Below are 21357 nucleotides of genomic sequence, written 5' to 3' on the forward strand. Positions count from 1 at the left end.
CTAAGCCCCAGTTCAGAGTTCAAAGTCGAGTTCTAACTCAGCAGTCCTAGGTGCAAGACCTTAACCCTCTCATTCAAACTGCAGCTCCATGATTTATCAGCAGTCACCACATGATCACAGTGCCTTCACTGATTTCACTTTTAATCCAGCTCTCGGGGTCCACGGGGGCAGAACTGCTGGCAGTGCTCTCAGAATGAACAATTAACAAGGAATAGTGAAATCTAAAAATGTCATGCTTGGGGAAAAGGCCAGTAGAGAGAAGTATGGATTAACCCACTTTTTTCCCTTAAAGCCCCAGTAAGAACTCAAACCATTCTGTCCACACAGTTGGGATATAACATAGGTACATCTGCCGGAGCTATCAGCTGGCAGAAGTGAAGCCTCTCTTCAGACTCAGATCCCAAAGGTCATGCTCCATTAAATGAGTTAAGAAAAGAATGCCTATGAATCTGATCCAAATGTGTAGCACCCAGAACATATATAATTTACAGCACTTGGCCTTGACAGTACGTGCTGAGAGCCAGAAACAAAAAAAGTAATCCTCAAATTATATTCACATATATCATCTTCCAGGAATTCCAGGCGTAACAAAGGTTTGGGATTTAGGTCAAAAGGCTTCTAACCTGGAATAGAGTTTAGGGTTCTAATTCCAACTCTGCTATAAACCAGCTATGATCAAGGCAAACCATCTCACTTCTTTAGACCTTGGTTTCCTTCTCTGTAAGATGAGGGAGATGGCCCAGTTTACCTCTAACTCAAAGGTCCTATAGATTTTTTACATGCTCTCACAAAACCTATAAATAAGTATGAAACAGGTATTTGTGAGGGGTCTACCAATTCACTTCCTGATATCCTATGCAAGGAAAAAGAGGAAATAAGTACGGAAGCCTTCCCCTATGCTCATTATATTTTCTTTCTTTCTTATGGCCAAATCCCAGACAATCACTCCTGGGTGGGTGATATATACCTCATTCACATAGAAAAGTTATTCATATCAGACTGGTGAAAAGAGCATTTGGCTTTGCAACCAGATAGGCATGGTTTCAAATTCTATTTCTGCTACCTATCCATAGTATTACTTGAGGTGAGTTACTCACTGCTCTGAAACTCAATTTCATCATCTCTAAAACACACATTTCCTTCTCAGGGTTGTTCTGAAGCCTCTGGCACATAGTAGTATGGAATAAATACAGGCTTTCCCCCTTCTTGCTTTTTATATGAATACGCCACACTCTAAACAAATGCCATCTTTACTCTTCCTTTTAAAGCACCCTCAAGAGCTAATTAGGCTCTGCTGAGTCATTTCTATTCTTTAAGACTGTTCACAAATGCTGACTTTGATTTGAGCGTCTCTCTAGGTTATTAATCAAATAATTGTTACGCTGAATAAGCTTCAGAAAACAGGGTTTTGACTCTTCTATCTTATAAATTCTATCCAGACATAATTACAGGAAAGTGGAGAGGTTCTTAAAAACAAAGGACAAATATTCAAGGATCAGCTTTTACAGTGACCAGAAAAAATGAATGTTCCCACGCATGGTCTAAATATCCTTACCTACCTGAAAAGGAGCAAAAAGCATCTCCCCTTAACTAAAGGATACATCTCTCTTATGTTGATAAGCACAATGAATAGTTAAACATACTTTTCTAAAAACTTAACTATTCCTCTATAAGTTACTTGTAAGCACTAGCTGGCAATCCATCTACCAACCTACATTTATTCCCAAAGACAGACAATGATCACTTAAACATTAGTGATGAGTTAATGGTACACCTTCTATTCAAGTCAGACCCTCAGCTCCTTCTTGATGCTACACTTACCCTCATCTCCTGTACGGTAATCCGTGCTATTATTACAACAAGAGCAAACACAATACTAACTATGCACCTTGCTCTGCTCTAAACACCTTAAATTTATTAACTCATTTACTCTTCATATCAACACTAAAGGTAGGTACCATTATTATCCCCACTTTAGAGAGACCTTTAAAATATCTCTGGATCATATCCCCTCCTGAATATGCCACAGGCCTTTGTCTTTTTTTTTTTAATTTATTTTATTTTTATTTATTTTTGGCTGCATTGGGTCTTTGTTGCTGTGCACGGGCTTTCTCTAGTTGTGGCGAGCGGGGGCTACTCTTTGTTGCAGTGCACGGGCTTCTCACTGAGGTGGCTTCTCTTGCTGCAGAGCATGGGCTCTAGGAGCACAGGCTTCAGTAGTTGCAGCATGTGGTCTCAGTAGTTGTGGCTCGCGGGCTCTAGAAGCGCAGGCTCATTAGTTGTGGCGCACGGGCTTAGTTGCTCCGCGGCATGTGGGATCTTCCCAGACCAGGGATCGAACCCATGTCCCCTGCATTGGCAGGCGGATTCTTAACCACTGCACCACCAGGGAAGCCCTTAGTTTTTTTTTTAATAGACGGTATCAATAGTCTCTAACTGGTAGCTGCCTCTCGTACCCCACTCCTTAACTCTCAATCCATCCTCCACACTGCCTTCAGAGGCATTTTTCTACAATGCTAAGTTAATCACATTAGTCCCTACTTAAAATTGTTGCCGGTTCCTGACTATAAGATACATTCAAAATCCTTAATCCACACATGACCTTTCACAACCTGGATACCATTCACCTTTCCACTCCTGACTCCTACCTCTTCCCTAACCTACTCACTTTCCAGGTTGCAAACTTAACAAACTCCTAACTCTTACCTGAACAGAGCAGACTAGAACACCTCCATACCTTGCAAGTGCCAGTTCCTCTACCCAGAATGCTCATCCCCCTTTGCCAGAACTCTTGTTCTTCTTTCAAGACTCAATTCAAGTGTCACCTCCCTTAATAAGCCTTTTCCAACCACTGGAGAATCTCTCCTCTGTGCACCCACTGCACTCCCTCTAATAGCACTTAACTCACAGTACTGTAACTATTTTTATAAGAACACTATTTCCCCCCAGTAGAGTATGGGATCCATAGGGTAGAGTCCATTGTTAGCACAAAATATATAGCCTGGACAATGGTAGACATTTAAAAAATAGTGAATGAATGAATAAAAGATAAACACTTATTCACAACAATCATCTCCATCCAAATGGTACACTATATGAATCTTGTAACATCTCCTTTTCTTGCTTTCTCACCTAACATTAGAACTCAGGAGTTCACAACTTTTATTACAGCCAAAGACAACTACAGGCACACCTTGTTTAATTGTGCTTCGCAGATATTATGTTTTTTACAAATTGAAGTTTTGTGGCAACTCTGAGTGGAGCAAGTCTATTGCTGCCATTTTTCCAACAGCATTATATTTAATTAAGGTATATACATTTTTTAGACACAATACTATTGCACACTTAATAGACTATAGTAAAGTGTAAACATAACTTTCATATGCACTGGGAAACCAAAAAATTCACATGTCTCACTTTATTGCAATATTCACTTTATTGCAGTGGTCTGGAACCAAATGCGCAGTATCTCCAAGGTATGCCTGTATCCGTCTTCATTCTAAATTAGTTCACAAGATAATTACAAACCCTACAACTCCCCTTACACATGAAAAATCCTAAATTATCCACTAAAGCTTTTATATATACATTTTCTTCTTCAGTGAATAATACTAAATGGCACAAAAGAATCCTAACTTGGGGAGAGGGGATGGACCCCAAATCCATTAGCCATTTCTGCCCAGTGTCAGCCTTCACACCACAGTATGAGCAGAATGATGTAGTTTTTGTTCTATAACCTGTTCAGGTTCTCCAGGCAGCCTGAGAAATCCCCTGTTGCTTCAGACAGATCTACAAGCCTTCAGAATGCTCCACCAAACACAGTTTTGAATTACTATTTTTCATTACTGATGTGATTTTCTACTGGACCCTGCTGTGAGATAAAATGGAATTATATTAGCATTCCTAGCTATAGATAGATTGAGAGATATACAGGGTTTTAAGACACTTCTTGAACTTGCAGACAGTGAGACATCTTTGAATCTTAATGCAAGAGAGGAAAGAGTGAAAAAATAAGGTGCAGTTCATCTGCAGATCACATAGATGAAAAACACCTCGCTGGTGTCTGTGAGCAGCTAAATTCTACATTAAATACTCAGGCTTAGGGAGCTGAAGCACAAGGATGATGATGATGATGTCTGTAGTCAAACATTTCTTATATAATTGATCAGCACAAAGAAAAGTGATTTCAGGAAATGTTATTCTAAAAGGTAAATCCAGGGTTTCCTTAGAGAGTCAAGGATGAGGTCAAGGACAAGCATGCTACCAAATAAAGAGAGAAAAGGGGCCCACTATTTTAAAGGAAGAAAAGAGTTCAAGGAAGGGTGAGGGAAGGATAGGATGAGAGTCGGGAGTAGAAAAGTCAGCTGTATCAAAAATGTGACCCTCACAACAATGTTTTAAAATGAACATTAATAGCTACGGTAGGCAGAATTCTAAGAATGACCCTCAAAGACCCTTAACCTCATATAATCCCCTCTCCTTTGACTGTGGGTGGAACCTGTGAATGTGATATCACGGCTGCAATTATACTAAATTATACGGCACAGCTGACCTTAATACAGGCAGATTATCCCAGTAAGCCTGACCTATACACATGAGCTCTTTAAAAAGCAGAGTTTTCTCTGGCTGGTGGTGATGTCAGAGACTCAAAGCACAAGCAGGATTTGACAGAAGTGAGAAGGGCCACATGTCAAGGAAACAGGGACTTCAGACCTACAGCCACAAGGAACTGAATTCTGCCAACAATGTGAATGAACTTGGAAGTGGATTCTCCTCCAGGGCCTCCAGATAAGAGACCGGTCTGGCCAATACCTCGATTTTGGCCTTGTGAGACCCAAAGCAGAGAACCCCCTCGAGGCCACCAGGTCTTCTAATCTACAGAACTACTACAATACTGTGAGATGATAAATGGGTGTTGTTTTAAGCTGCTAAGATTGTGGTAATTTATTACACAGTAATAGAAAACTAATAGAGTAGGGTACAAATGTAATCTAATAAATTCCTTTTCCAATATTACTTTTCACCTCAGAGACCCCAAAAGGACTTCTTTTATTTGACATAAGCTGCAAAGGAGGATAAATTTACCTTCTCAAAGAAAGAAAAAAAAATTAATAATATTAATGAATTCTTAAAAGATAAACAATCTCACCTCCTTCAGTCCTAATACAGGAGTGAAGATGGATATCCCTAATGAACGGAAGTCCTTCTTAAATAATATCATATCCACATGATATCTTTTAACTACTAGGGAACAGAATATGCTTTGGAGTTGAAAAACCCAAGCACAACTGAGAAGGCTCTGCTGCTCTTTTTTGAATACTCAAATACTATACAAATTACTACCCAATTCTACTCAAGGCTAGTCCCAAGGAAAATACCTGCTGAAAGATTGGTACAAGTGGTTAACAGACAAGCAACCATCAAAAGATCTTCAATTTAAACAGTTATTTTTTGGTAGGGTTGTTTTTTGGGGGGTATTTTTGGCCACGCCATGCAACATGTGGGATCCTAGTTCCTCGACCAGGCATTGAACCTGTGCCCCCTGCACTGGCAGCGCCGAGTCTTAACCACTGGACCACCAGGGAAGTCCCTAAACAGTCTGGTTTTTTTTTTTTCTGTTCAAATAATTTCCCACAGTGACTCCCAGGACTAATTTCAGCTATTTGTTCTATTGGATTGTATAAATTACAGCCATTACTAGGTCCTACACAACTTTGTATCATCTATCTGACTTAGCATGGTGGCACCCACTAGCTGTGGTACCCTGTGGTACCTTGGGAAAATTATCCTCTCTAAACTTCACTTTCTTAATCAGTAAAATGGAAAATCAGTATCTACCTCATAGGGATGGACTGAAGATTAAACAAAATAAGCATACGAGGCACTTAGAACACTGTCTAGCACAACACAACAGCTATTTTTTATCAGATCAAGGTCAATTAAGTAAATAAAAATAATGGTAAACTCAGCCTTGTTTACAATATTACAAATTATTATATGAAAACATGTATGGATAGCAGCATTATTCATAAAAGCCCAAAAGTAGAAACTACCCAAACATTCATCAAGTGACGAATGCATAAACAAAATGTGGTAGAGCCATACAACGGAATATTACTTGGCCATAAAAAGAAAATGAAGTAGCGTTACATGATAAAACATGGATAAACTTTAAAAACATTGTAAGTGAAAGATGCCCAGAGACAAAAGGCCACATATTGTATGATTCCATTTATATGGAATATTCAGAATAGGCAAATCCACAGAGACAGAAAGTAGATTAGTGGTTGTTAGGGGCTGGGAAAAGGGGGCAATAGGAAGTGACAGCTTAATGAGTATGAGCTATCTTTTACAGGGTGATGGAAATATTCTAGAATTAGATGGTGGCAATGGTTGCATAATGTAATGAATATACTAAAAACCACCGAACTGTGCACCTATGTTATATGAATTATATCCTAATTTTAAAATGTTTGTCTCCTTTTGCCCATGAAGAATTAACTCCTACATGACTTGCCTCCTGCCATCAATAACTAGAAAACTAGGTAAAACACATAAAACAAATGTTTTCAGACACTGGATAACAGATGGTGCTAGACAGACTGAGCCCCATCTTGGCTTTCTGAATGGAGACAATTTCCACATAGGGGCACAGAGTGGGGAACCCAAACAGAGCCCAATGATCCCAATGAACTGAGGGGACAATTCAATTCAATTCTGGAATTTGGGAATGCAAAGGCAAGTAAAATTTGTAGGACCAAGCACTGAAGAGGAGGAAGCCAAAAAAAAAAAAAAGACTCCAGAAATCGGCATAAAACTCTCTTTGAGACTTTGGCTGAAGGACAATCTGCACATGCACAGGGTGAAATCCACAAGACGAGATGAAAAACAACTACTGGGGAGCTGTAAGCCCAACAATACCCAAAGCTCAAACAGCATGGTAACATTCAAGTTCCCACCAGCCAGAGTGGAGACACCACTCTTGAATACATAGAGCACTGAATAGAGATTCCAGGAGGGACACACCTTAGGAGTGAAGCTAAACTAGCCCTAGAGAAAGGAATACTCCAGATCTGCCCTTCAAAGGCTTAAATACAAGCTTTGGAATGATTATGCTGATCCACAGGTAGCTATATTCCAGAACCAAGTTTCAGACTCTCTAAAGAGAAAAAACAAAATTTGCTCTCAACAGAGTAAATTCACAATGTTCACCACCCAATAAAAAATTAACAGATACGCAAGAAGGAGAAAAATGTGACCCATAAGCAGGTAAAAAATCCATCAATAGAGGGCAGACAGCAGAAGCAAGAAGAACTACAATCCTGCAGGCTGTGGAACAAAAACCACATTCACAAAAAGACAGACAAGATGAAAAGGCAGAGGGCTATGTACCAGATGAAGGAACAAGATAAAACCCCAGAAAAACAACTAAATGAAGTGGAGATAGGCAAGCTTCCAGAAAAAGAATTCAGAATAATGATAGTGAAGATGATCCAGGACCTCTGAAAAAGAATGGAGGCAAAGATCGAGAAGATGCAAGAAATGTTTAACAAAGACCTAGAAGAATTAAAGAACAAACAAACAGAGATGACCAATACAATAACTGAAATGAAAACTATACTAGAAGGAATCAAGAGCAGAATAACTGAGGCAGAAGAACGGATAAGTGACCTGGAAGACAGAATGGTGGAATTCACTGCTGTGGAACAGAAGAAAGAAAAAAGAATGAAAAGAAATGAAGACAGCCTAAGAGACCTCTGGGACAACATTAAACACAACAACATTTGCATTAGAGGGGTCCCAGAAGGAGAAGAGAAAGAGAAAGGACCAGAGGAAATATGTGAAGAGATTATAGTGGAAAACTTCCCTAACATGGGAAAGCAAACAGCCACCCAAGTCCAGGAAACACAGAGAGTCCCATACAGGATAAACCCAAGAAGAAACACACTGAGACACATAGTAATCAAATTGGAAAAAATTAAAGACAAAGAAAAATTATTGAAAGCAGCAAGGGAAAAACGAAATAACATACAAGGGAACTCCCATAAGGTTAACAGCTAATTTCTCAGCAGAAACTCTACAAGCCAGAAGGGAGTGGCATGATATACTTACAGTGATGAAAGGGAAGAACCTACAACCAAGATTACTCTACCCAGCAAGGATCTCATTCAGATTCGATGGAGAAATCAAAAGCTTTATAGACAAGCAAAAGGTGGAAGGAAAATATATAAATCTCATAAATATTAAAAAAAGAGTAACAAAGTTTAATACCCAGTTGCGATTTTTTAAAATTCTCAGCAAACTAGGAACAGAATGGAATTTCCTCAACCAGATAAAGGGCATCTGTAAAAAACCTACAGCTTACATTAAACTTAATGATAAAAGATTGAATACTTTCCCCCTATGATGATCAAGAACAAGGAAAGAATGTCCCCTCTCACCACTTCTATTCAACACTATATTGGAGGTCCTAGCCATACTAAGTGAAGTAAGTCAGAAAGAGAAAGACAAATATCATATGATATCACTTACATATTGAATCTAAAATGTGATACAAATGAACTTATTTATAAAACAAACAAACTCACAGACACAGAAAACAAATTTATGATTACCAAAGGGAAAAGGTGATTGGGGAGAAATAAATTAGGAGTTCGGGATTAGCATATACAAACTACTATATACAAAATAAATAAAAAAGGTCCTACTGTATAGCACAGGGAACTATATTCAATATCCTGTAATAAACCATAATGGAAAAGAATATGAAAAAGAGTATGTGTATGTATGTATAAATGAATCACTTTGCTGTACAAAAGAAACTAACAGAACACTGTAAATCAACTATACTTCAATTAAACAAAATTAAAAAGACACCACCAAATGTTGGCAAGAATGTGGAACAACCTAAACTCCCATATATCATTTGTGGTAGGAAGAGGCACCACCACTCTGGGAATAGTTCTAAGTTTTCTATAAAACTAAACATATATCTGCACTTGACCCAACAATTATACTCCTAAGTACTTGCCCAAGAGGAATAAAAACATATACTTAACACAAAGATTTTTGTACAAATGATTAAAATAGCTTCATTTATAAGAGCCAAAGACTAGAAACCACCCAAATAGTTGAATGGATAAACAAATTTTGGTACATTCATGCAAAGGAATATACTTAGCAATAAAAAGAAATGAACTACTGTAACACACACCAACATGAAAGACGCTCAAAAATGTTATGCTGCCCCAGTCCGGGAAGATCCCACATGCCGCGGAGCGGCTAGGCCTGTGAGCCATGGCCGCTGAGCCTGCGCGTCCGGAGCCTGTGCTCCGCAATGGGAGAGGCCACGACAGTGAGAGGCCCACATACCTCAAAAAAAAAAAAAAAAAAAAATGTTATGCTGAACCAAAAAAAAAGCCACACAAAACACTATATACTGGGGACTTCCCTGGTGGTCCAGTGGTTAAGACTCTGTGCTTCCAATGCAGGGCGCGTGGGTTCGATCCCTGGTTGGGGAACTAAGATCCTACATGCTGCACTGTGCGACTAAAGAATTAAAAAAAAAAAAAAAGACTATATACTGCATAATTCCATTTATATGAAATTCTAACAAAGGGAAATCCAATAGTAACAGACAGCAGATAAGTGGCTGCCTGGAATCACTAGTAGGAGATGAGATGGCAGGAAGCGGAAGTGGCTGCAAAGAGGTAGTATAAGGGAACTTTTTGGGATGATGAAAAAGTTCTACATCTTGTTTTTGATGGTTGTTGCACTGCTGTATATGTCTGTCAAAATTCATCAAAGCATACTCTTAAAATGGGTGCATTATATTGTTTGTAAGTTGTAACTCAAAAAGGCAGATTTTTAAAATAAAATGGAAAAAACTATCAAAAATTTTTAAGTTTACATTCCCTTAACCCATGTATTCCAGTTCTAAGAATTTATCCCAAAATGTACCTCAAAGAAACCATCAGCCAAGAACACAAAGATGCATTTACAAAAATGTTCTTTATAGCATTATTTAATAGAAGTAATTTCTTTCAATGGTCCATCAATAGGGTATTAATTAAATAAGTTAGGGTACATTCATAGACTAGGATACTTCACAGCAATTAGAAGCAGCAATTAGATTTACTTATATTGACCTGAAACATGTTGCAAAATCGAAAAAGTAGGGAGGTTCCTAGTGGCTTAGTGGTTAGGATTCCAGGCTCTCACTGCTGGGGCCCAGGTTCAGTTCCTGGTCAGGGAACTGAGATCTCACAAGCGGCATGGCGTGGCCAAAACAAACAAACAAACAAAAATCAAAAAAGTAGTTACAAAACACTGTGTTTAACTTAATTTTAATAAATGTAGGGCTTCCCTGGTGGCGCAGTGGTTGGGAGTCTGCCTGCTGATGCGGGGGGCGCGGGTTCATGCTCCGGTCCGGGAGGATCCCACGTGCCGCAGAGCGGCTGGGCCCGTGGGCCATGGCCGCTGGGCCTGCGCATCCGGAGCCTGTGCTCCGCAGCGGGAGAGGCCACAGCGGTGAGAGGCCCGTGTACCGCAAAAAAAATAAAAATAAAAAATAAAAAAAAATAAATGTATATAATACATACATATGTAAATTCAAAAATGTATGAGCCAACTTTATACCAAGAGATGTCATCTTTTTCTTATAAGTAAGAGAATGTTGAGATCACTCCTATTTTAGAGATGAAGAAACTCTCATCAGAGATGTCAAACGAGTGTCAGAGAAATCAAAACAAGACTGAGGGCCACACAGTCTTTCAGGAAACAACTGCCATCTCAATGAATAGGCATACATTCTTCAAAGTTTCTACAAAGGAACTCTCCTAAGTTGGAAAAATAAAAGCAGAGTACCAGGGACTTCCCTGGTGGCGCAGTGGTTGAGAATCTGCCTGCCAGTGCAGAGGACATGGGTTCGAGCCCTCGCCCGGGAAGATCCCAAATGCCCTGGAGCAACTAAGCCCATGCGCCACAGCTACTGAGCCTGCACTCTACAGCCTGCTAACCACAACTACTGAGCCTGCGTGCTACACTACTGAAGCCCATGTGCCTAGACCCCATGCTCCGCAACAAGAGAAGCACCGCAATGAGAAACCCACGCACCACAACAAAGAGTAGCCCCCGCTCGCCGCAACTAGAGAAAGCCCGCGTACAGCAACAAAGGTCCAATGCAGCCAAAAATAATAAATAAATAAATAAATTTGTATTAAAAAAAAAAAAAGCAGACCAGTGGAAAATGCCTACATGGTTTTACAGTCATCTAACTGTCGTTCTAACATCAGAATGAAATTCAGTAAAAACTTTCTTCCATATAATAAGTAGATAATGGTCCCTTATTAACTCTTTTATGCTGTGCTTACCTCCCTGCTGTTAGCAGGACTTGATTTAAAAGCAGGAAGGCATACCCTGAGAAAACCATAATTCAAAAAGAGTCATGTATCAAAATGTTCATTGCAGCTCTATTTACAATAGCCAGGACATGGAAGCAACCTAAGTGTCCATCATCAGATGAATGGATAAAGAAGATGTGGCACATATATACAATGGAATATTACTCAGCCATAAAAAGAAACGAAATTGAGATATTTGTAGTGAGGTGGATGGACCTAGAGTCTGTCATACAGAGTGAAGTAAGTCAGAAAGAGAAAAACAAATACTGTATGCTAACACATATATATGGAACCTAAGAAAAAAAAAAAAAGGTGATGCAGAACCTAGGGGTAAGATGGGAATAAAGACACAGACCTACTAGAGAATGGACTTGAGGATATGGGGAGGGGAAGGGTAAGCTGTGACAAAGTGAGAGAGTGGCATGGACATATATACAGTACCAAACGTAAAACAGATAGCTAGTGGGAAGCAGCCGCGTAGCACAGGGAGATCAGCTCTGTGGTTTGTGACCACCTAGAGGGGTGGGATAGGGAGGGTGGGAGGGAGGGAGATGCAAGAGGGAGGCGATATGGGAACATATGTATAAGTATAACTGATTCACTTTGTTATAAAGCAGAAACTAACACACCATTGTAAAGCAATTATACTCCAATAAAGATGTTAAAAAAAATTTAAAAATTAAAAAAAATAAAATAAAATAAAATCAGGAAGAAGACAATGTCAGTTTGGAGTCTCCCTGAAAGCAGGAAGGAAGTACTGTGGACTGATTAAGGCCAGCATGACATTCATAGTGGCCAATCTCATTTCAGCTGAGTTAAAGTAATCATTCCAATATTTGTTCCCTGTCAGCCCTTGTCAGAATCCAAAAGAAAAGTGAGAAACTGTTCACACATATACACACACACACACACACACACAGAAAGAAAAAGGCTAATTTATTATAATCTGCTTGTCAAATATCAGGTATTTGTAATACTCCAAAACATAAATAATCACTGAGCTTCAGTAAGTGGTATTTACAAGGCAAAACAACTCCAAAACTTACCAGCACCACCCCCACAAAATTTACCAGACCATACTGAAACTTCCGCGCTTTTTTTTAACACCTTTATTGGAGTATAATTGCTTTACATTGTTGTGTTAGTTGCTACTGTATAACAAAGTGAATCAGTTATATGTATACATATATCCTCATGTCCCTTCCCTCTTGCGTCTCCCTCCCACCCTCCCTAGCGCACCCCTCTAGGTGGTCACAAAGCACTGAGCTGATCTCCCTGTGCTATGAGCCTGCTTCCCACTAGCTATCTATTTTACATTTGGTAGTGTATGTATGTCTATGCCACTCTCTCACTTCGTCCCAGCTTACCCTTCCCCCACCCCGTGTCCTCAAGTCCATTCTCTACACCTGCGTCTTTATAACTTCAGTGTTCTTGATCTTCTCCTACCCGACCCTCCACTCCCACTGAGAATGAAATCATCTTGCTATGAAATGTTAAGAGGAAAAAAGATACTGATGGTTTACTAATGACTATTAGTAATATTCTGATGGTTTACTAATCATATATATGTATGCATACACATATATATAGTATTTGAGTATTGAACTTATAAATGTACCTTTGTTCAAGCACATAAATGCCAAAGAAGTCATCTAAAAATAGATTATACAATTCTATACTGTCTACTCACATTTGCCCAGTCTGAATCTTCTCACCATCATAGCCTCCTTCTTAAATAATTAAGTTAACCAACTGTCACCCCCTGTCCCATAAAAGTACTTGGATTCTAATACTTCTATATCTGCATACCTATATCTCACTATATTCTAACACCTAAGACCCAGCTTGAGCAATGTGGACAGGACAGACAAGAGAACGGAAAAAGAGAAGGAAGAAAGGATCTTGTAAAAATTTTCACCAAAAACATTTTCACTGACCTTGCCCACAGCTATCAAATAGAGTGCTCACCTACTCTGAATACTCCAAGTAATACTAACAATTTTAACCTAACCAGCCATAAAAATATCAGGAGTAGCAGTCACCATTTATTAAATGCTTATTCTGTATCAAGCACCATGCTGAGTATTATATGTTATCTCATTTAATCCTTCCTGCAACTCTCCAAAGCAGGCTGTAAAAATTTGGAGAGGTTTTACTTGCTCAAGTCTACACAGATTGGGGAACCAAGAATCAGATTATGTCCATCTGTCTCAAGAACCAAAAAAGAAAAAAAAAATACTAACCACACTTCTATTTTATTCCACATGCTTTTATTCCTCTCTTTATTACAAGATTAAGAAAACACAGCATGGGGCTTCCCTGGTGGCACAGTGGTTAAAAATCTGCCTGCCAATGCAGGGAACATAGGTTTGAGCCCTGGCCCAGGAATATCCCACGTGCTGCAGAGCAACTAAGCCTGTGTCCCACAACTACTGAGCCTGTGCTCTAGAGCCTGCAAGCCACAACTACTGAGCCTGCATGCCACAACTACTGAAGCCCTGGAGCCTAGAGCCCGTGCTCCACAACAAGAGAAGCCTGTGCACCGCAACGAAGACTAGCCCCGCTCGCAGCAACTAGAGAAAGCCCGCGCGCAGCAACGAAGACCCAGTGCAGCCAAAAATAAAAATAAATAAGTAAATTTTAAATAAATAAATAAAAAGAAAGCACAGCATGGACATCCATATGCAAAATAATGAACCCCGACCTAAACTTTACAACTTATACAAAAATTAACTAGGTCACAGATCTAAATATAAAAAAGCAAAACCATGAAAATTCTAAGGGAAAACATTTGTGACTTGGGGTTAGGCAAAAAGTTCTTATACATGACATCAAAAGTTCAATCCATAAAAGAAAAATTAATAAATTGGACTTCATCAAAATTTAAAACTTTTGCTCTGTAAAAGTCACTGATAAGAGAATGAAGAGATAAGTTAAAGACTGGGAAAAATATTTTGAAATCACATATCCTTGAAAGGACTTGAATCCAGAATATATATAAAAGAACTCTCAAAACTCAACAGTAAGAAAACAGTTTTAAGTTGTGTAAAAGATAAGAATACCTCACCAAAGCAGATATAAGAATGGCAAAAAGGCACATTAAAAAAGATGTTCAACATCATTAGCCATTAGAGAAATCCAAATTAAAACCACAATAAGAGGGACTTCCCTGGTGGTGCAGTGGTTAAGAATCCACCTGCCAATGCAAGGGACACGGGTTTGATCCCTGGTCCGAGAAGATCCCACATGCCATGGAGCAACTAAGCCCGTGCACCACAACTACCGAGCCTGCGCTCTAGAGCCCACGAGCCTCAACTAGTGAGCCCAAGTGCTGCAACTACTGAAGCCCGCACGCCTAGAGCCTGTGCTCTGCAACAAGAGAAGCCACCACAATGAGAAGCCTGCACACTGCAACAAAGAGTAGCCCCCGCTCGCTGCAACTAGAGAAAGCCTGCACACAGCAACGAACACCCAACGCAGCCAAAAAAAAAAAAAAAAAAAAAAACAAACCACAGTAACATATGCAGAACAATTGGAACTCTCTTATGCTGTTGATGGGAATGCATAGTACAGGCACTCTGAGAAAGTTTGGTAGTTTCTTGTGAAGTTAAACATATACCTACCATATATCCCAGCAATTCCACTCCTGGATATTTACTTTAAAGAAATGAAAACTATGTGCACATAAAACCCTGTACACAGATGTTTACAGTAGTTCTATTCATAACTGCCAAAAACTGGAAACAAATTAATGAGAGAGGACAAACTAGTGAAACATACCACAACTCAGATGAACCTGAAAGCCAAAACCAATCTCAAAAGGTTACATACTGTATGATTCCACTTATATGACGTTCTCAGGAAGACAACACTATAGTAACCAAGAAGAGATCAGTGATTGCCAAAGTATGGGGTGAGGAAGAGGTGACTGTAAGAGACAACATGAGGAAGTTTTGGGGGGCAGTAGAGCTATTCTGTGTCCTGATTGTGGTAGGTGGCTACAGAAACCTGTACATGTGTTAAAATGCATAAAAATACACCCACAAAGTGCAGAATAGTGTGGATATTAGGATGATCCTTTTGGGTCTTCAACATCCTTTAAAGGATATTTCTGTAACATAGAAACTTATGTGCTGATATGTCTATATATTTTTTGCAGTTCAGAATTAAAAGAAACCATAGAAATGGTTCCCTTTTTCAGTGGGAGAAGAGACTTGTATCTTTCTACTGTTTGAATTATGAGTCATTTTTGTACTCTTCTTTATATTTTTTCTTTAACTTTTTGTTTTGTTGTTTGCTGCTTACCATGGAGCACTTCTCCAGTACTTCCTCCTGGAACTTCAGAAATCGCTCCTGAACCTCAGCTTCATTGAGGAAAAAGGCAAGGAAGTGAGTGAAGGGCTGTTTTCTTCTAAAAGTGAGCAAAAGAACATCAATCCGAGTTCGGGCTGAAATTACACCACTTCGATTCTGGCCAGTGATTACTGTAAGCAAAAAAAAAAAAAAGCAAATATTAAAATGCTCAAGGACCATCAAATGGTTGTAAAATAGGTGACCTCTTGAAACTGTCATCTCTGGAGAATAAAATTGTCATGAATGTGTACATAATTCTGAACAGGGGACAGTACCAAGGGTAAGAAAGCTGTTAATGAATTCAGTCTAAGCAGAATGAGGTTTAAAAACAGAATAACCTTAAGACCATCTGATGAAGTAGAGAAGTGAGTTCAAAAGCTACAAGCAATCCCTCATACCTGGCTGGTATGAATGTAAAATGAAAATGGTACAGCTGCTATGGAAAAGTTTGGCAGTTCTTTGAAAAAGTACACAGAAAAATACCATGTGACCCAGGAATTCACTCCTAGATAGAAACTCAAAGGAAGTAAAAACGGGTGTTCAAAGAAAAAACCTGTACAGGGACTTCCTTGGTGGCATAGCAGTTAAGAATCCGTCTGCCAATGCAGGGGACACGGGTTCGAGCCCTGGTTCGGGAAGATCCCACATGCCACAGAGCAACTAAGCCTGTGCGCCACAACTAATAAGCCTGTGCTCCAGAGCCCTTGAACCACAACTACTGAGCCTGCGTGCCACAACTACTGAAACCCGTGTGCCTAGAGACCGTGCTCTGCAACAAGAGAAGCCACTGCAATGAGAAGCCCACACACCTCAATGAAGAGTAGCCCCCGCTCACTGCAACTAGGGAAAGCCTGTGCACAGCAACGAAGACACAATGCAGCTAAAAATAAATAAATAAATAAATAAATTTAAAAAACCTGTACAAATGTTCATAGCAGCTCTGTTCACAAGAGGCAAAAGGCAAATGTCCATTAACCAATAAACAAATAAATAAAATGTGGTATTTCCATACACTGAAATATTACTCAGCCAAAAAAAAGGAGTGAAGTATTGATACATGCAAAAACATGGATCAATCCTGAAAACATTATGCTAAGTTAAAGATGCCAGACACAAAGGCCACGTATTGTATGTTTCCACGTATAGTAAATACCTAAACAGGCAAATTCAGAGAGTCAGAAAGCAGATTAGTGGTAGCCAAGAGCTGGAGAGTAGTGAGGAATGGGGAGTGATTGCTTAATGGGTATGGAGTTTCCTTTTTGGGTGATAAAATGTTCTGGAACTAGGGCTTCCCTGGTGGCGCAGTGGTTGAGAGTCCACCTGCCGATGCAGGGGACGCAAGTTCGTGCCCCGGTCCGGGAGGATCCCACATGCCGCGGAGCGGCTGGGCCCGTGAGCCATGGCCGCTGAGCCTGCGTGTCCGGAGACTGTGCTCCGCAACGAAAGAGGCCACAACAGTGAGAGGCCCGCGTACCGCAAAAAAAAAAAAAAAATGTTCTGGAACTAGACAGTGGTGAAGGTTGCACAACACTGTAAATATGCTAAATGCCACTGAATTCAACACTTTAAAGTGGTCTAAATGGTAAATTTTACGTTGTGTATATTCTGCCATTTAAAAAAAGAACAATAGGGCCTCCCTGGTGGCGCAGTGGTTGAGAGTCCGCCTGCTGATGCAGGGGATACGGGTTCGTGCCCCGGTCTGGGAGGATCCCATATGCCGCGGAGCGGCTGGGCCCGTGAGCCATGGCCGCTGAGCCTGCGCATCCAGAGCCTGTGCTCCGCAACGGGAGAGGCCACAACAGTGAGAGGCCCGCGTACCGCAAAAAAAAAAAAAAAAAAAAATAAAAATAAAAAAAGAACAATATATCACACAGAAATTCAAATAACAATAAAAAATTAAGAACAAAAAGAGTGGAGCTTTCTGTCATGTAAATTTTACCTCAATTTTTAAAAATACCGTGGCAGAATTTTTAGTGATTCACTATAGTAAAAGAGCAGAAGAGAGTCTACTACAGTATATACAATCCTACCCTAACTGTATGAAAATATAAGGTTAAAGTAAAAGTTTTATCTATATCTGTATTGTACGTATGAATATCAAATTTCCACGCCTTGGTATAATTTGGTCTTCTTTGGTCTGGGCTGTCTTGACACATATGTAAACGAAAATAGGGGGAAAAGCCACAAAGCCTTAACACCACTGTCTGCAAAGAAAAAAAATCACTTAGGGATTATACAACCTCTGTTTAAGCAGAGATTAAACTTCTAGGTTCCAGAACTGGCAGTGCTCGGTCCAAAACAGAAACTAAGGAAAGGTGCATAAGATAGGAACAATGAACAAAACTGGCATTTTAACAGACTATTTATTAAAGAGGAAAGGACAGACTTCTGAATATAAAATATTGAAGTATTAACTCTAATAACAGCAAAATGTGCTATGTACTTTCAAGACCACAAAGCTTGTTCCTTCCAAGCAACTGCAGAAGTTAGGACAAACAAATGGAATTATTTCTTTAATACTTCCCATTAAAGCACTTGAAACTTTCTAAAGAACAACCTATCTATTTCTTAATAAGAATGAAATTATCATACCCATTTTGTTGTAGAGAAACAAGATGGAAATTTCTAAGAAAAGAAGTAAATTATGAATGAATTAATTAACAGAAAGCCTAAAAATTGTTTGCCTAAGTAAAAAATTGACATAAGTAATAACCAAAAACTGTAAGAAGCTGAGATATGATATTTTCTAATGACATTATTTATATTTTCAAATAGGATACTTTGAGAATCCAAAAGACTCAGACGCCCAGTGAAGGGAAGTATCCTAGCAGGCATTCAAATAATGTGCTATAGAAATACTGACAAAGGAGGATTCAATGGTAAACTGGGACAAAATTAAAGGAAAGTAGAAATTATAATTATTTCTGCAAGAGGCAAAATATGGTGAGAAAATAAAAGGAAAAGGGATGGAGGGGATGGAAGCTTAAAATTCATGTTTATGTTTTATTTCTGTAAAAATTTAATATAATATGCTAAATCTATTATTTTCCATTAAGAAGGTGGTTCAGTAGAGAATAAGACTAATAAGACATTTTCATTTTTTAACATAGAAAACTGAAAAGGGCACTTCAAAGGTGCTCAGGCTGATTTCCAGAAAAAGTTGATTCAAAGTTGAGCAAACAATTACTAAAAAGCAAATATGATGAGGTTAGAAATATTCTAAAATATTAGAATATTATATCTGAGAGGACCAGAATTTACATGGCATGGGCCTAAAGACTACAATAAGGGATACAGAGGAAGAAAACAATTAAAGGCACTGACGTGAAACTTTAAAAAAACCAATTGCCTAACTACAATGACAACAACATTTTAAAAGCATCTTCTTACATCCCATTGCCTGAGACTTCAAAACAGACTAGACCAGATCCTTATCTAGAGGACAAATTAAAACCTACTAGATCATTTTCTTCTCTAGTTTCTCTAATTTAGGAGAGGCAAAAGAAAATAACTAATTACAGCATATACCACACCAATGCACCTGCAGTCGTGATTTCACATCACAACCCAATTTACTGTAAGCAATAAATTTTATTTTTCTATATACTTTACTCCCCTACAAGACCAATAAGCCAGTTTATCCTCTTGTTTTTCAGTTAAATTAGTTCCACTAAATTCTTACTTTTAATGATTAGACACACTTATTTTTCACACTTAAATATTTGTGCTTTTTAAGTCAAAATGGAATCTTAACAACCTGTCTAACCTTTTCTGGATAAGTTTTGGAATGACTCCAGTATCTTAAAATGGCTAAGGTCTCTACATTTATAGCATGTTATAATTTTTACCAAAATAAAAATTATTATCCATCTGTTGCTATATGCATAGAAAAAATGGGGAACAGATTCAACTATTAACAGCAATTATGGCTGAGGTTCATAACACAAGAGACTTCCCTTTATACTTTATATATAATCTCTACAAGTTTTTGTTTTTGAAAGCATGTATTAATTTTTAAATCAGGAAATAAAAAGAAATAAGCTGTAATGCAATTTATAAAATTACTTCAGTATTTGTAACTTGAACTTTAACACTTAAGGAAAGACCCAAGTTTTTTTAACTGTAATTCTAAATATTTATTTCAGTGAGAGTCCTTCAAAAATGTCATTAGGGACTTCCCTGGTGGCGCAGTGGTTAAGAATCCACCTGCCAATGCAGGCAACATGGGTTCGAGCCCTGGTCCGGGAAGATCCCACATGCTGCGAAGCAACTAAGCCCGTGCGCTACAACTACTGAGCCTGTGCTCTAGAGCCTGTGAGCCACAACTACTGAGCCCACATGCCACAACTACTGAAGCCCGCGTGCCTAGAGCCCGTGCTCCACAACAAGAGAAGCCACCGCAAGGAGAAGCCCGTACACCACAACGAAGAGTAGCCCCTGCTGCTCACCGCAACTAGAGAAAAGCCCGCGTGCAGCAACGAAGACCCAACGCAGCCAAAAATAAATAAATAAATTAATTAATTAATTATTTTTAAAATGTCATTAAAGTCCTAAAGCTAAAGTTTGCTGAAGTTACCAAGGGGCTGGGGAAATTTCTAGCACTTCATTGTCCAAAACAGGAGACCACACGCAGCTAGTTAAATTAAAAGTTAAATGAATTAAAATGAAGTAGTATTTAAAATTCAGTTCCGGGCTTCCCTGGTGGCGCAGTGGTTCAGAATCTGCCTGCTAGTGCAGGGGACACGGGTTCGAGCCCTGGTCTGGGAGGATCCCACATGCCGCGGAGCAACTAGGCCCGTGAGCCACAACTACTGAGCCTGCGCGTCTGGAGCCTGTGCTCCGCAATAGGAAAGGCCGCGATAGTGAGAGGCCCGCGCACCGCGATGAAGAGTGGCCCCCGCTTGCCACAACTAGAGAAAGCCCTCGCACAGAAACGAAGACTCAACACAGCAAAAATAAATAAATTAATTAATAAACTCCTACCCCCAACATCTTCTAAAAAAACCCAACTTCTTTAAAAAAATAAAATAAAATAAAATAAAATTCAGTTCCTCAGTCACACTAGCCACATTTCAAGTAATCACAGTCCCATGTGGCTAGTGGCTCCTGCACTGGACAGTGCAGATACACAACATTTTCACAATCACAGAAAGTTCTCCTGGACAGCACTGCTCTAAAGTCAACTGCTACTTATCTGCCACAGTGATTATTCTTACACAGCACAAAATGAAAAGAGTACTTATTATTTTTTTCTCCTAAAACTTAATACAACCTATGAGTGATTATGGAAAATTGATTATTGGAGGCTGCTGCACTTATTCGACATTGAAGAAGTCCTACTGCTTTAGGATGAGTTTTTTAAAATTCTGTCCCTCCAGTGCCTCTCACTCAAAGCCACTTTACAGGGCTTCCCTGGTGGCGCAGTGGTTGAGGGTCCGTCTGCCGATGCAGGGGACATGGGTTCGTGCCCCGGTCCGGGAAGATCCCACATGCCGCGGAGCGGCTGGGCCCGTGAGCCATGGCCGCTGAGCCTGCGCGTCCGGAGCCTGTGCTCCGCAACGGGAGAGGCCACAGCAGTGAGAGGCCCACGTACCGCAAAAAA

General features: G+C 39.5%; 1 protein-coding gene across 2 annotated transcripts in view; it reads right to left on the reverse strand.

Annotated features, from left to right (window-relative positions):
• Nucleotides 1-21357, reverse strand: part of ASCC1 (activating signal cointegrator 1 complex subunit 1) — a gene marked incomplete at its 3' end in the record, with an annotated part of 83109 nt that overhangs the window by 55569 nt on the left and 6183 nt on the right. For both annotated transcript variants that reach the window (XM_079706223.1, XM_079706224.1), the window contains exon 4: nt 15708-15886. In XM_079706223.1, coding sequence (XP_079562349.1) covers nt 15708-15886 — 179 coding nt within the window. The remainder of the gene's footprint in view (nt 1-15707; nt 15887-21357) is intronic.

This window comes from Hyperoodon ampullatus (genome assembly GCF_949752795.1).
Source record: "Hyperoodon ampullatus genome assembly, chromosome: 1".
In the NCBI taxonomy this organism is placed as follows: Eukaryota; Metazoa; Chordata; class Mammalia; order Artiodactyla; family Ziphiidae; genus Hyperoodon; species Hyperoodon ampullatus.